At 41.3% G+C, this 14,217-nt stretch overlaps 1 protein-coding gene across 5 annotated transcripts in view; it reads right to left on the reverse strand.

Annotated features, from left to right (window-relative positions):
• Positions 1 to 3,434: 3,434 nt before the first annotated feature.
• EPS8 (EGFR pathway substrate 8, signaling adaptor) overlaps positions 3,435 to 14,217 on the reverse strand; it is a 188,324-nt gene continuing 177,541 nt past the window's right edge. For all 5 annotated transcript variants that reach the window (XM_070049441.1, XM_070049440.1, XM_002712632.5 and 2 more), the window contains 3 exons: positions 8,775 to 8,955; positions 7,100 to 7,229; positions 3,435 to 4,696 (listed from right to left, as the gene is read on the reverse strand). In XM_070049441.1, coding sequence (XP_069905542.1) covers positions 4,583 to 4,696; positions 7,100 to 7,229; positions 8,775 to 8,955 — 425 coding nt within the window. In that variant the 3' untranslated portion in view covers positions 3,435 to 4,582. The remainder of the gene's footprint in view (positions 4,697 to 7,099; positions 7,230 to 8,774; positions 8,956 to 14,217) is intronic.

The following is a 14,217-nucleotide window of genomic DNA, read 5'->3' on the forward strand; positions in this document are numbered from 1 at the left end:
CAACTACAATTTGCCATCTAAGTCTTCTGGAAGTTAAGAACTACTGCATTCCAAACTACTTGCATCAAACAGACACTGTCTTTGAAATTATTGCCTATATGGGAAGACAGATTTCTGTGCTAGCTATTGTGTTATCTTCCCAAAATCTCCGTTAAGACTGTTTTAACAGCATTAACTACATTGAAATACTGAGCAAGTAAAAACATGGAAGATAATTTAGACAACAAATTGAGGGTGGCATTTGGTGCAGTGGTTAAGATAGCACCTGGGACACCTGCATCCCATACTGGATTTCTGGAGTTTCAGTCCTGGCTCAATTTCTCATTACAGCTTCCTGCTAAAGCACATTCTAGGAGAATATGCTGGGGAGTATATCAGATGGAAGATCTGTCTCTGTCACTCTGTGTTTTAAATAAATATACATGTAAAAAAGAAAACCATGTAAAACTTAGAGACAAAAACAATAATGTCTAAGATGACAAATTACAATGGAAGTAAATGTACAGTACCTACCCAAAATGAGACAAAGAAACACAATGATAAAAACAGAGCATTGGTTGGGGCCGTCGCTGTGGCGCAGCAGGTTAATGCCCTGGCCCAAAGTGCCGGTATCTCATATGGGCGCAGGTTCGAGACCTGGCTGCTCTACTTCTGGTACAGCTCTCTTCTATGGCCTGGGAAAGCAGTAGAGAATGGCCCAAGTCCTTGGGCCCCTACACCCATGTGGGAGACCCGGGAAAGGCTCCCGGCTCCTGGCTTTGGATCAGCACAACTCCGGCCGTTGCAGCCAACTGGGGAGTGAACTATCAGATGGAGGAACTCTCTCTCTCTCTGACTCTCCTCTTTCTCTGTGTAACTCTGACTTTCAAATAAATAAATAAATCTTAAAAAAATTAGAGCATTGGTGAGATTGGGAACATTTCAAATGGGCTAACATACATGAAATTGGAAGCTCTGAAGAAAAGGAGGCAGGAGGGCCAGAATAAAATATTAAGCAACAATGGCTGAAATTTTTCCAGCTTTAATAAAAAGTATAATCTCATAGTTCCAAGAAGATCAAAAAAGAACACTACACACAGGCACACTAAAAGCAAATGGCTGAAAACCAGTGAAAAGAACAGATCCATATTCTGGAATCAAGTCTGACTCCAGTTTCTAGGTGGTTTAGAACCACCTCGGCTGCACCTACTCAGAGATGAGTCTCAAGTCCCCTCAAGGATGTCTGTCCCAGGGCTCCATGGGGCTCCGCTCTGTGTACCCCTCAGATACCAGCACCGACACGGACAGCCCCCTTCATCAGGTGCGAGCACAGCCTCTGTAGTGTCCTTCCTCAGGCTTCTCAACACTGATGTGCTCAACTCTCCCATTTGCTCATCAGCAACAGGCAAAGAGCTGCTTCCTGTATTAGCACCGATGCGATGTTTTAGTGTTCTCTTCTTGCCTATTTAACAAGTTCTTTCAAGAAATACTCTGTATTAGGGGGTGGGAATTTGGCACAGCAGTTGAAATGCTGTTTGGGACACCTGCATCCCATAACAGAGTCCTTGGGTTGGAGTCTTGGATCCAGTCCTGATTCTAGCTTTTCCAGTTAACGGGTCCCTGGGGATGCAGCAGGGGATGGCTCCAGTACTTGGGTTCCTGTCATCCATGTGGGAGACCCAGATAGAGTGCCTGGCTCCCGGAACTGACCACGTCTGATCCAATCTCAGCTTCAGCTGTTGCTGGTATTTGTGGATGAACCAGTGGATGAGAGATATCTGTCTCTTTTATTCTGCCTTTCATATAAAAATAAATTTTTTACATGCTCTGTATTACTGTTTAAATGTCAGAGGATGATTACATTTTGTTAGAGAAAACTGCAACTGTTTTATAATTGTCATATATAATTTAAAAAACATAGAGGAGGAAGTGTAGAGGCTAAACAGGCAGAAGCCAGAATGTGGTGGTTATGGAGTTGCTCTCTCTGCTTCAAATCCACCTGTATTCTCATCTTGGTGATTCCGGGTTTTGCCTGTGGGTGCCTGATAGATTCCACCCAAAATATGTGCTACAGGGAGGTAGAGGGCCACAGAGGGTGACAGGAGGACCAAGCGACTCCTCATTCCTGTTTCCCGTTGTGTTCCTACCAACATCACCCTGCACCTAACTCTTCACTCTGCAAGCAGAAATGATTCTCGGTGGCAGCAGTGTCGGTTTCAGGAACCAGTCTGCTTTCCCCCATGTCCCAGAAGTCTCTTGGTCCTGTCTTTTAGACATCCAAGCACCAGCTGGCTGCATGGTCTCCTTGGAGCTCCAAATTCCAGCTCCATGGGTTTTCTGAAAAATTTTCTGAATTCCTGAGGCAAGAGTGCCAATTAGGCCTTGCCCTGCTCTCAGAGGTTTGCTTTCCTTCTCTATAGGGTTTTCCTCCAAACTTGTGGGGCACTGGTGAGCACGCGCCTCAGATGTCTGGATCCCCACTCTGGAGTGCCTCTCTTGCAGGTAGCTACCTCCATTCACCTCTTCTCTTTGTGCTCACAGTCCTTGGTGAGGTGAATGCTTCCAGCAATCACTACTCTGGGGGAGACTTTCCTTTGCATAGGGATGCAAGTTGGACCTATCAGTTTCAAATCAGATACACTACTTTAAACACAGGTTATGTTCATTTTAAATCCTTTTCTTTTGTCACCTCCATGTATTTTCAGAGTTTTACTTAAGGACTAAGTTCTCAACATGTATCAGTGCTTATGAAATATAAAAGATCTAAACTTATACTCCTTTCTCATTCTCACATATGCCGCACTTAGTCCAAGGGGAGGTATAATGGAGACACTGAGATGGAAGGTGAGAAACTTCCAAATCTTTCATGATTTGGAATAAATTAGCCTCTAGGAAACTACACTTCCTTACTGATGAAAGTTCTAGGGTGCTTCAGAAAGCTCATGGAAAATGGATTCAAACACAAGCTTATTTTGGTGCAAAGTTCCACTCTGAAATCCATGCATAGGGAGGATCACAAAAAGGTCATGGAAAATGCATGGTATGAAAAACTATGCATAGATTTCACATTTTTTGGATAAAAATACACTTACCTTTTAATTTCACTTTCCCACAAGCTTTCTGAAGTCTCCTCATATAATTTGGAGTTATTTGTAAATGTTTAGTAAAGTATTTACATGAAGGCATTTAGCTATTTTAAGTGCTATATAAATTTAATTCTCACTACTATTACCAACTGTTACTAGGTGGTTGAAAGAAAAGTTGTTGAAATAAACACGGTGGAAAGAAAATAAACAATTGGAGAAAGTGTTCCATAGCAATTTTACCTACTCAGAAATTAGCAGAACCTCATTAGAAAAAAAAATGTAGATTTTTACATTTTCCAATGCATTCCATTCAGTACTAAACTCCAGTCTACACAGCAAAGATCCCCTTTGTTAATGAAACAGAAGCCATTTATTAACATACAGCAAATACTGTTTATTGCAGACTTTCCACCTGACTCATGTGAAAAGGCACTATGAAAATTAATGAATCTAGATCATCTTTCTAGATGGATTTATGTTAAAATATACAACATTCTTACATAACATCTGTTTTATATATGTGAAACAATATAACATTTAATGACAAAAATTGTGTTTCCAAAAATAACATTTGTTGAAGGTTAGGTCTTTCTCTTTCTTCTATCTAGAATCTTCCACTAGATTAAAATATTTGTAAATTAAGTGTTTCTTATTACCAAAAAGACTTGACACAGAAAAACACAATAAATGGCCCCAATTTCCTTTCAATTACTTCTATCAATATTCAGAACAGAGGCCTCCATTAAGCAAAATACTGTAACACATACAAATGCAGGCTCTTTCCTTCGATAGATTTTGATTGTATATGACCTCTTTCTGACTTGTGCTTTCTCACATATAGGAACACAGTATCACATCACAAGCAGAACATAAACTAAACCATTACACAAACTATGCAAGGAGTTGTGATCAATAGAGCTGTGATAAATAAAATGTCTCTAGAATGTTCCATAGCTTTACATTTGCAGTGCAAGGCTTGGCTGTACTTTACAGTTTATTCAAATGTTTCAATTTTTTTTAACTGTTGGCATTAAGAACTTTAAATAAACCTAAACAGTCTGTCATTGAGTATGTCAGAGACCTAAGTAAGCAGGGGCTCATATAATGAGCACAGACTTCACATTCACAAGCAAAACTGCAATTGCTTAGATTTCAAATCATTGACAACATCTTTGCTTTGTTGCAGTGAATTCAGTTGCCACTGTCAAAAAATTCCTGTGTATACTCTGAAATGTGGATTAAATAACCTAACAAAGATCCACTGTGGTCAAGCAGGAAAAGTATTTCCTGAGGGCCAAAAATTCAGTTTAAGATTTTTCAGTCTTAATAAAAATAATGGTCCCACAAACAAGTCCTCTGCTTACTCAGGTTTGCATTGCTTTTTTTTCTGGCGATAAATTAAGTAGGCCAAGAAAAAAAACAAATCTGACATTCCCTTCAAGGCTTCTTAAAACAAAGCATATTGGAATAATGTCAAGATTATGGAATTTAAAAACAAACACATACACACACACAAATTAGTGGCTGCTTCCCTCATCAAAAGATTCCACTCCTGAGTCACTAGCAGCGGCACTGATTTTTTCCTGTCGTCTTCGCATGATTTCTTGCAATTCAGAGCTGCCATTGCTATCCTGAGAAATAAAACATGGTGCAGACGAGATGGTTACTGGTTTGCGATGGCTGCAGGACGTGTAATGAAAGGTTCAGTGTCCAAGCCCTTTGAGGTGTTTTCTAGTATCTCTAGGAAAACCAAAGGCTGCCTTTCAGATAAGTGGCATTTGGGGCTTCACTAACGTGTCACATTAGTGCCTGTTAATTTTATTCAATCACTGTGCCTCCCACTTGAACAAGCTACAGACAAATCAGTCATACCTGTGGAAGGCTCTGGGTTCCCCGGGAGAAAGAAGATACATGCACATTAAGCACAACAGCATGGTACATTGCCCAAGAACCTTTTCTCCAGTTAAGCAAGATCCTGGTCTGTCTGCGGATTTTAATTGAGGGGGTTCAGAATACAGCAAGGGTCCCTTGGTTCCAAGGAGGCATTTAGGACCCTCTGACTTTCCCAGGCCTACCTACATCCTTGGGGCCCCTTCTCCTCCTCCTACTCTCATCATCAGACTGCTCTGGCTGCCCAGGTGAGGAATATGAAAGGTCATTCCTGCTCACTAGAGGGGGAGGGCTGAGGCACATGAAGAGCCTCAGGGAGTCAACCTCTGCCTCAACTCCCATCTGGAAAAGAGGCAGCAAGAGGGCCAGATGAAGTGGGTGGGGGAGGGAAAATGACCAATTCTGGTCACTCCTCCATGAAGGAACTCGGAACCTGCAACTTTTAAGAATAAGGAAGTTTTTTAAACGTATCCTTCAAAAATAGTTTACACGCTCTCAGTAAAATCAGAGTGTATAAAGGGAACAAAACTGCTTGATGCAAGTTAGAATCCTTATTCATAACCAACACATAGAAAGCAGTCACATCAAACCCTAATACACAATACCCAAGATTAGTGTGGTAGGGAAAACATCTAAGGGAAATACAGTTTTTCTGGATTGAGAATGGTTATAAGGGTTATATGCATAAAGCTATTTTACTCTGAGTTACCTAACTAATGAATCTATATAATATACCTGGCTGGAGATAATTGTGTGTTAATTTCATGCCCAAAGCCTTTATCCTTTCATCTGAGTCCAGGTATAATTTTCATGAAACCATTAAGAACTGTCAGAGGTGACACATGGAAGCTACTACTCTTACATAGCCTGCTTTAAGAAGAGCAGGACACAGGCAGCTTAAATATATCACCAAGAGAAGCATTTATTCCCCTGCGTTCATACAGAAAACTATAAGGCAATAATTATACTTTAGGGATCTCTATTTTCAGTGATCTCTACCTGATATTTCCATTCCCAATACAGTCAGTGAGCAGAACTGACACTTTGAGATTTGATTATAGTTTGTAGCTTTTGTCTACACTCTTAGGAAACAGTGGTTTTTCTACTTACTACTTGTTGAATTCTTTATTTAAGTGGAGGGTTAAACTTATGATTATGAGGTAAATTGAAAATATGTCTTTGTAAATATTAAAAGAAAAATAAGAAAAGGAGGAGGAGGAGGGTGGGAGTGAGTGGGGAAGGGAAGGATGGAAAGAGGGTAGGGTAAAAAGTATTATCATGCTCTTTTTTTTTTTTTTATTTTATTTTTTTTTGACAGGCAGAGTGGACAGTGAGAGAGAGAGACAGAGAGAAAGGTCTTCCTTTGCCGTTGGTTCACCCTCCAATGGCCGCCGCGGCCGGCGCGCTGCGGCCGGCGCACCGCACTGATCCGATGGCAGGAGCCAGGAGCCAGGTGCTTTTCCTGGTCTCCCATGGGGTGCAGGGCCCAAGCACCTGGGCCATCCTCCACTGCACTCCCTGGCCACAGCAGAGGGCTGGCCTGGAAGAGGGGCAACCGGGACAGAATCCGGCGCCCCAACTGGGACTAGAACCCGGTGTGCCGGCGCCGCAAGGCAGAGGATTAGCCTAGTGAGCCGCGGCGCCGGCTATCATGCTCTTAAAACTGTATATATGAAATACGTGAAATTTGTTCCCTCTATATAAATAAGAAGTAAAATAGTAAAAAAAAAAAAAAAAAAAAGACTTCATAAGCTATACCCTATTAGAATCTACCAATAAAATATTAAGAACAATCTTCCAGACTCTTAAGAGCTTTACTCACTCAGAAGTTAATTACTATTATTGTGTCAAAATTGAAATTCCTATAGAAGTAGTTAATGCACATAAAATGAGGACATTTCTCTTCACTAAATGTCCAAAAGTGTATGCTCAAACTTCGTGTTAAGTGAGCATTTATAAATTCATTTCCCTGCAAATGGTCACTGATGGCCAAATGATGAATTTACACAAGCTGTGTCAGATTTAATACAGCTCTGTAAGAAAGGGAGACTGGCCACTATGGACAGGAACAGTTATTTCCAGAACTTCCAATTTACAGTGCACACTAATGCTAGAAGCCATCCTGCTGGGCTGACAAGTCATACCTCTAATGCGGCTTTTTGTACAGTGATTTGGCTGAAGACTCTGGCCCCTTCAGGACAGACTGTCCTCAGCTCATCTTTATTGAGAGAGAAAAGCTGCGCACCATTTAATACTCCAAGACTGTTGACAGTCCTGAAAAAAAAAAAAAAAAAAAAACAAAGAAAGAAATGAACAACATTAAAAATACTTTCTCGAGAAAACTTCTGCTTCCACCAGTAACCCCGCCTTCCCAAGTGCTCAGTACACTGAATTCTGAGTAGCACCACATGCTTACTCAGTGCCATGACAGGGACTCTGCTGGTGACTAGGAAGCAACAAAAAAGAACAATTCTGTGTAGTACCATTACTGTTTATATTGTTTCCTTGAAATCTGTTGTTTCATAGATGGAAGGAATAGGTAACGCTTTAGTAACCTGGCAACTGACTAACCATTATACTTCATTTTTCAACCATGCTAGCGAGTTTACAGTATGTTAAGGTCCACTGAATATGTATTATTCAAGTAGTTCATTGTAATAAATATACATAAGATATGCATAGACTTTTAGATTACAGATAAACAGAAGCTTTATCGTGAGTTTACTAAAGGAAAAGCTTTATTAAGCTTATAACTGGGGATGGGCATTTGACCTTGTGGTTAAGATGGTGGCTGAGATGCTCACATCCTACATCTGAATGCCTGGGTTCAATTTAGACTTTAGCTCCTGATTCAGCCTTCCTGCTAATGCCAATCCTGGGAGGCAGCAGTTATGTTTAGCCCAAGTGGTTGGGTTCCTACCACCCATGTGGGAGATCTGGATCTAGTTCTTGGCTCTTGGGAGGCCATTTCAGGCATTTAAAGTGTGCACTAGTCAATGAGAGCTATCTCACCTTCTCTCCATTTTTCTGCCTCTCAAATATAATTTTTAGAAGGCTCATTTACTTGAAAGGTAGTTACATACAGAGAGAGATAAGGAGGGAGGGAGGGAGGAGGGAAAAGAAGACATGGAAGAAAGAGAGAGAGAGAGAGAGAGAGACAGAGAGACAAAGAGAAAGAAAGAACTGTTATCTGATTTAACTCTCCAAATGGCCACAATGACCAGGCCTGGGCCAAACTGAAGCAAGGAGCCTAGAACTCCATCTGGGTCTCCCATGTTGGTGCAGGGACCCAAGTTCTTGGGCCATCTTCTGCTGCTATCCCAGGTGCATTAGCAGGGAGGAGGGTTAGAAGTGGAGCAGCTAAGACTCGAATTGGTACTCAAATGGGATGCCAACACTGCAGGCATCAGCTGCGCCACAACACAGGCCCCTCAAATACAATTTTTAAAAAGATAACTGAAGATAGGTAAAATCTTCTATTTGCTATTTGCCTGCAGCAGGAAAAAAGCCTATGCCTTATGTCCTACATAGTCTGGGGAAACCAACTAAAACCATAATACTGATAACCTGCTGAAGGGACCAAGGATGAATAGGTACTACCAACTAGAAAACGGGTGGCATCAAACGACACTTATTTCTGGTTCTTCCTTTTTTTTTTTTTTTTTTTTTTTTGCTACGAATAGCCACAGTTGTATCCTGAACGTGGAACAAAGAATGCAGTCTGGACTCTAAGATTTTTTAAGAGTGGTCTGTAACATATAAGTGACCAAATTGCAAACAATATATGTTTTACACACAAAACTGCAAAGGAAGGCTTACACAGGGTTGAATCCCTTGGACTGCAGCCATGTCTTCACATCCTCGGGTGTGGAGTCATAGGTGATGTTGACAACTGGCACGTTCTGCCGTGGCACGTGGAACTTCTTCTGAGCAGCACTCCGACCAATGGTCAGCCTGTGGATGAGCTCGTCCTGCACTTCCTCCATCTGAGACTTCCTTCCTAGACACCACCAGAGAAGAGGGCATTTTTTGAAATCATTAACATTACAATCCCTCTCCACGGAATCTCAATCCCAATAATCCTTTTCCCCCAAACAGGATTTATAATATAATATTTCTACCACCCATCTTTGCTTTTATCCACACCCGTATGAATTCTATGATCAATGATTAAAATAACTCGTTCACTCTTTTCTCTCTTCATGTACTCATTTGGCAACTCATTTAACCCAACCCTTAAGAAGAACTTAGCTGTTTCTGTGCCTGCACTGCACTGCTGAATAGAATACACTAACGTTGACTGGATGCTGTCATGTGAAATTCATGATTTTGAACCTCAACTAGGTTGTTAATGTTCCAGGATAATCATAGTACATTTGCTGTTCAAGTGGTCCTCAACTAGGGACAATTTTGATCCCAGGAGACATCTGGCAATGACTGGAGATGCTTTTGGTTGTCACAACTAAAAGATGACAAGGGGGAAGGCTGCTGTTGTCATGCAGTAAGGGCAGGCCTGGGATGCACACAACAATCCACAATGCACAGGCAGTTCTCAGCCTCCTACTGCAGAGACTAATCCAAACTCAAATGTCCAGAAAGCCCAGGCAGAGGAACCCTGCCCTGCACCACATGAGTGTCAACTACCTTGGTCAAGTATTTAATATTTTCTATTTTTTATGCAAACTTCTCACCTTATCCCCAAATCTTCACCCTGAACTGATGACCTCACTTGTTGATTTCTGAATAATAATAATAAAAGAAGTTAGAAAAGAGCTTCTGCAAGTTTCCCTAGAGGTTTTCTGCTTGCTACCAGCACTTCCCCTGTATACTCTGCCCTCCTTCCCATTACATTGTAGATGAACTGTTTCCATGCTCCCAAAGCCAATCCTATGTATATATTAGATCCCAAGTTTTCCATCTATTCCAACACTTTAAGGAGATTTCTCCCCTACTTATCCTGTTATCAATTGTCTCCCTTTACTTGATCATTTCATCAGCATTCAAACCTGTTATTTTCTGATTTCTCCCCCTTTTAAAAAGTACTTTCTTACCATATCCCCTCCCAGTTACTGTACATTTCTCTGTTCTCTCGAGTGAAAGTCAATGAAAATATAGAAGTTGACTGCAATCTTCATTCTCTTATTTTCTCTTTTTTTTCTGTATTCTGTTTATTTCTGCTCTAATCTTCACCATTTACTCATGTCTTTCTTTGGGCTCTTATTTTCTTTTAAATTCATGGCAATTTAATTCATTGGTTTTGCCCCCACCTCTCCAACTCTATCTTTCCAAACTCTAGGTCAATTCCTTCCCAGCCATTATCTCATTAAACCTGTCAGTGATACATACAGCAGGTGACTCCTCCTCAAAACACTTATGATCTCCAGAACACCACCCTCTCATATTACTCCTGTCTCACTGTCCACTCCTTGTCAGTATTACTGTCTGGATCTTATTATCTCTCCAACTAAGTCATGTTGAATTGCTCCAGGGCACAATCCTTGGGCATCCTCTCTGCCTACACTCATTCCACAAATGACCATTGTGACTATGCTCAGGGCCAATTATTTCTCTAGTCCTGGCTATTACTCAGAACTCTACATTCATTTATGCTGTCTACTTGAGATAGTCATCTGAGTATCTATTAAATATCTCTAACAAATTTCAAATACAACATGTCTAAGCCTGAATGCCTGATCTTCTTCCCAAAGCTTGCTTTTATGAAACTTTTATACTTCCCAACTCAGCTAATTGCAATCTATTCCTCCAGTTCCTCTAGGAAAAAGCCATGGAACTGGGGCAGTTGTGGCACAGTGAGCAAATTAATCCAACGCTTGGGACATCCACATCCCATACTGGAGTGCTGGTTTGAGACCTAGTTGTCATTCCGATCTGACTTGCTGCTAATGAGCCTGGCCCTGATACCCATGTGGGAGACCTGGATGGAGGTTTTGGCTCTTGGCTTTAGCCTGGCTGCTGTGTGTATTTGGGGACAGAATCAGGAATGCATTATCTCTGTGTATCTTTAATACTTTGTCATTCTGCCTTTCAAATAAAATAAATCTTAAAAAAAAAAATACCATGGAGCTACATTTGAATCCCCTTTGCCTTATACCACATGTGATCCATCAGCCAATTCTGTTTGCTCTACCATCAAAATGTTTCCAAATCCAAGTACTTCATTTTTTTTAAGTAGATTAAAAAAAAAATTATTTGCCAGAGTGAGACAGTGAGAGAGACAGAGAGAAAGGTCTTCCTTTTGCTGGTTCACCCCCCAAATGGCCACTACTGCCGGAGCTATGCTGATCTGAAGCCAGGAGCCAGGTATTTCTTCCGGGTCTCTGACGTGGGTGCAGGTGCCCAAGCACTTGGGCCATCCTCCACTGCCTTCCCCGGGCCACAGCAGAGAGCTGGACTGGAAGAGGAGCAACTGCGACTAGAACCCAGGGCCCATATGGGATGCCAGTGCTGCAGGCGGAGGACCAACCAAGTGAGCCACGGCACTGGCCCCACTATTTTTTTTTTTTTTTTCTCTCCAGCTTGATCTGAGTCACCAGCCTATTAACAGGTCTATCTGATCCCACTCCTACAACCCCCACCCCCACACACATCCCTTTCTATTCATCAACATTACAGATAAAATGATCCTTTTAAAATAGAAGTCAGACATTGCAACTCTTGTGCTCAAAACATTCCCACATGATCCAGATTCTTCTTCGTATGAGTCCTTGTGACTTCCTCCTCCCCAGTGCCTGGACCGTCTCTACACCTGCTGACAGTGGTTCCATGGTGCTGCCCATATTTAAGGGCTGTTCTAGTCCCCTTTACCTGGACTGCTTCCCCCACACACCCACATGACTCAGTCCTCTCCTCCTCTAGGTTTCCCTTGGCCTATATAAAACCACAACTCTCTCCCCAACAGCACTCTGTTCCCACAGCTTTATCAGTCTCCAAACCTCTTCCCACCTTCTAAAATTCTGTCAACCCAGTTGCCTGATTTTATATCTCTTTCCATTAAAATATAAGCCTAAAAATAAAAAGAGATTTCCTGTTTGGTTTGCTTCTATGTCCTTGGGACCTAGAACAGCACAGTCACTCAATTAATACTACTTAAATACAAGAATGCATGAGGCAATCTTCTGACTTTTCACTGAGAGAGACCTCGAATATCAACATCATCACAAACCAACCCCTTAAATAACCAGATAACAAAATGGAGGCCAAAGGAAAATGAGCTGCCCAAGTCACATTGTTAATGATTAGAATCCAGCTGGCACTGTATCATTTGACTTTCAGCTTAAGGCTGTATCTCAAAGTCACCAACATCATCCTTGATGAACTTGCTCACCAGCCTTCTCATTTTATGCTGATGGGAAAACTGTATATATGAACATATAGTTATGAGAAAAATGGAAAAGAAGTCAAAGTATGGGAGAAGAATAATACTTTTGTGTGTATATTTTTAAAATATGTGTATATTGGACAGGTGTTTGGTGCAGAGGTTAAGCTTGAGTTCAAGTCCTGGCTTTGCTCCTGATTCCAGCTTCCTATCACTGCAGCTTCTGGAAGGCAGCAGATCATGGCTCAAGTAGCTGGGTTTCTGCCACCCACATGGCACACAGGAATGCGTTCTCAGTTCACAGCTTCTGGTGGCCTAGCTCTGGTTGTTGTGGACAATTGGGGAGGAAACCAGCAAATTGAAGATCTATTTCTATATTTCTGCCTTTCCCATAAATAAATAAAATTAAAAATGTGTGAATATATAGGTATGCTAAATTATTTGGCATGTAACTTTTGGGGTCGGCGCCATGGCTCACTTGGTTAATTCACCGCCTACGGCACTGCCGGATTCTGTCCCTGCTGCTCCTCTTCCAGTCCAGCTCTCTGCTGTGGCCTGGGAAGGGCAGTGGAGGATGGCCCTAGTGCTTGGGCCCCTGCACTCGCATGGGAGACCAGGAGGAAGCACCTGGCTCCTGGCTTCGGATCGATGTAGTTCCAGCCGAAGCAGCCATTTGGGGGGTGAACCAGCAAAAGGAAGACCTTTCTCTCTGTCTCTTTCTCTGTCTAACTCTATCTGTCAAATAAAAAAAAAATTATTTGGCATGTAACTTTTAAGAATTAGGAAAGAAGGACTGATTTATTAAGCCAACGAACTTACAGCAAGCATGACCAGGCCACTTAAGGGAGCTTTCTGTGACAGTGTTCTATGATTTTTTTCTTTCCTTTTTTTATTTTAATAAAGTGCTTTACAAGCATTTAGTGGCCTTGGGAAGTAATTGAAAGTGTGAAATAATCAGTGTTCTAATTTTTTTAAATGCCTCATGTATTTACGCAACCTTTTGAAGAAATTAAGAGGAAGGTGGGAGACCACCACAGACTGTTACATTTAAGTAATACATTACATGCATTTCATTAGTTAACGAACCACTACATTATTTTTAAAAACTACATTAAAAAATTATGACATGATGGCACCATACAGCACATAAGTACATCTCAGAGGAGTAAACAAGAGAAAGCATCAGCATAAATGATCTATTTTCTCACCCACTGACTAAGCCACAACAGTGGGCATTACTAGTCCTCAGCACAATCTTTTCTGGACTACAAACCTCCTTCCAAAGTGCTCCTGGCTTTTGGTGTCTACTTTCAATGCTCTATCACACAACAGCAAATCAGACTAACTTTATACTTTTCTAAAATAGCACTTCTGATTACAACAGTTTAGGTTGCAATCAAAGGACTAGCATTTCAAAGGAAACCGGAGAAATGCAAAGCAACTTGGTATCTTCAAAAGTGATAGGAGGAGGTTTGGATCCTGCAATAAAGGGATTGGAATGCCTGGCATGACGAGGGCTCCAGGCAGCAGGCAGCGTTTTGAATAGGCTTCCCTGTTAGCAGCAGGTGTGTCGCTCTTGACACCTGCTACATTTCAGAAACAGCATCCTCTCCCTCCCTACCGTGTTCATGGTTATTTGATAATATTTCGATCAGTACTCACTTCCTAGTTCCTTCTATTTTATTTTTAGATTAAGTTTAGGTAGTAAGGAGAGAATAGGTAGCATGAATAGGTTTATTTTTGAGAGTGATCTGGCCATCAATAAATATACACTTAAACATGCCTATCTGGTTCTAAGCCTGATGAGAAACCATAATGGTTATTTAGAAAAAAAAACCTGTTCCCCAAAAACATGTTGCAGAAGCAGCTATGAAAAGCATCTTTTTAATTAAAAAAATCTATTGAATGTAAAACTATACTTTTGAG

This window comes from Oryctolagus cuniculus, chromosome 9 (genome assembly GCF_964237555.1).
Source record: "Oryctolagus cuniculus chromosome 9, mOryCun1.1, whole genome shotgun sequence".
Taxonomy (NCBI): Eukaryota; Metazoa; Chordata; class Mammalia; order Lagomorpha; family Leporidae; genus Oryctolagus; species Oryctolagus cuniculus.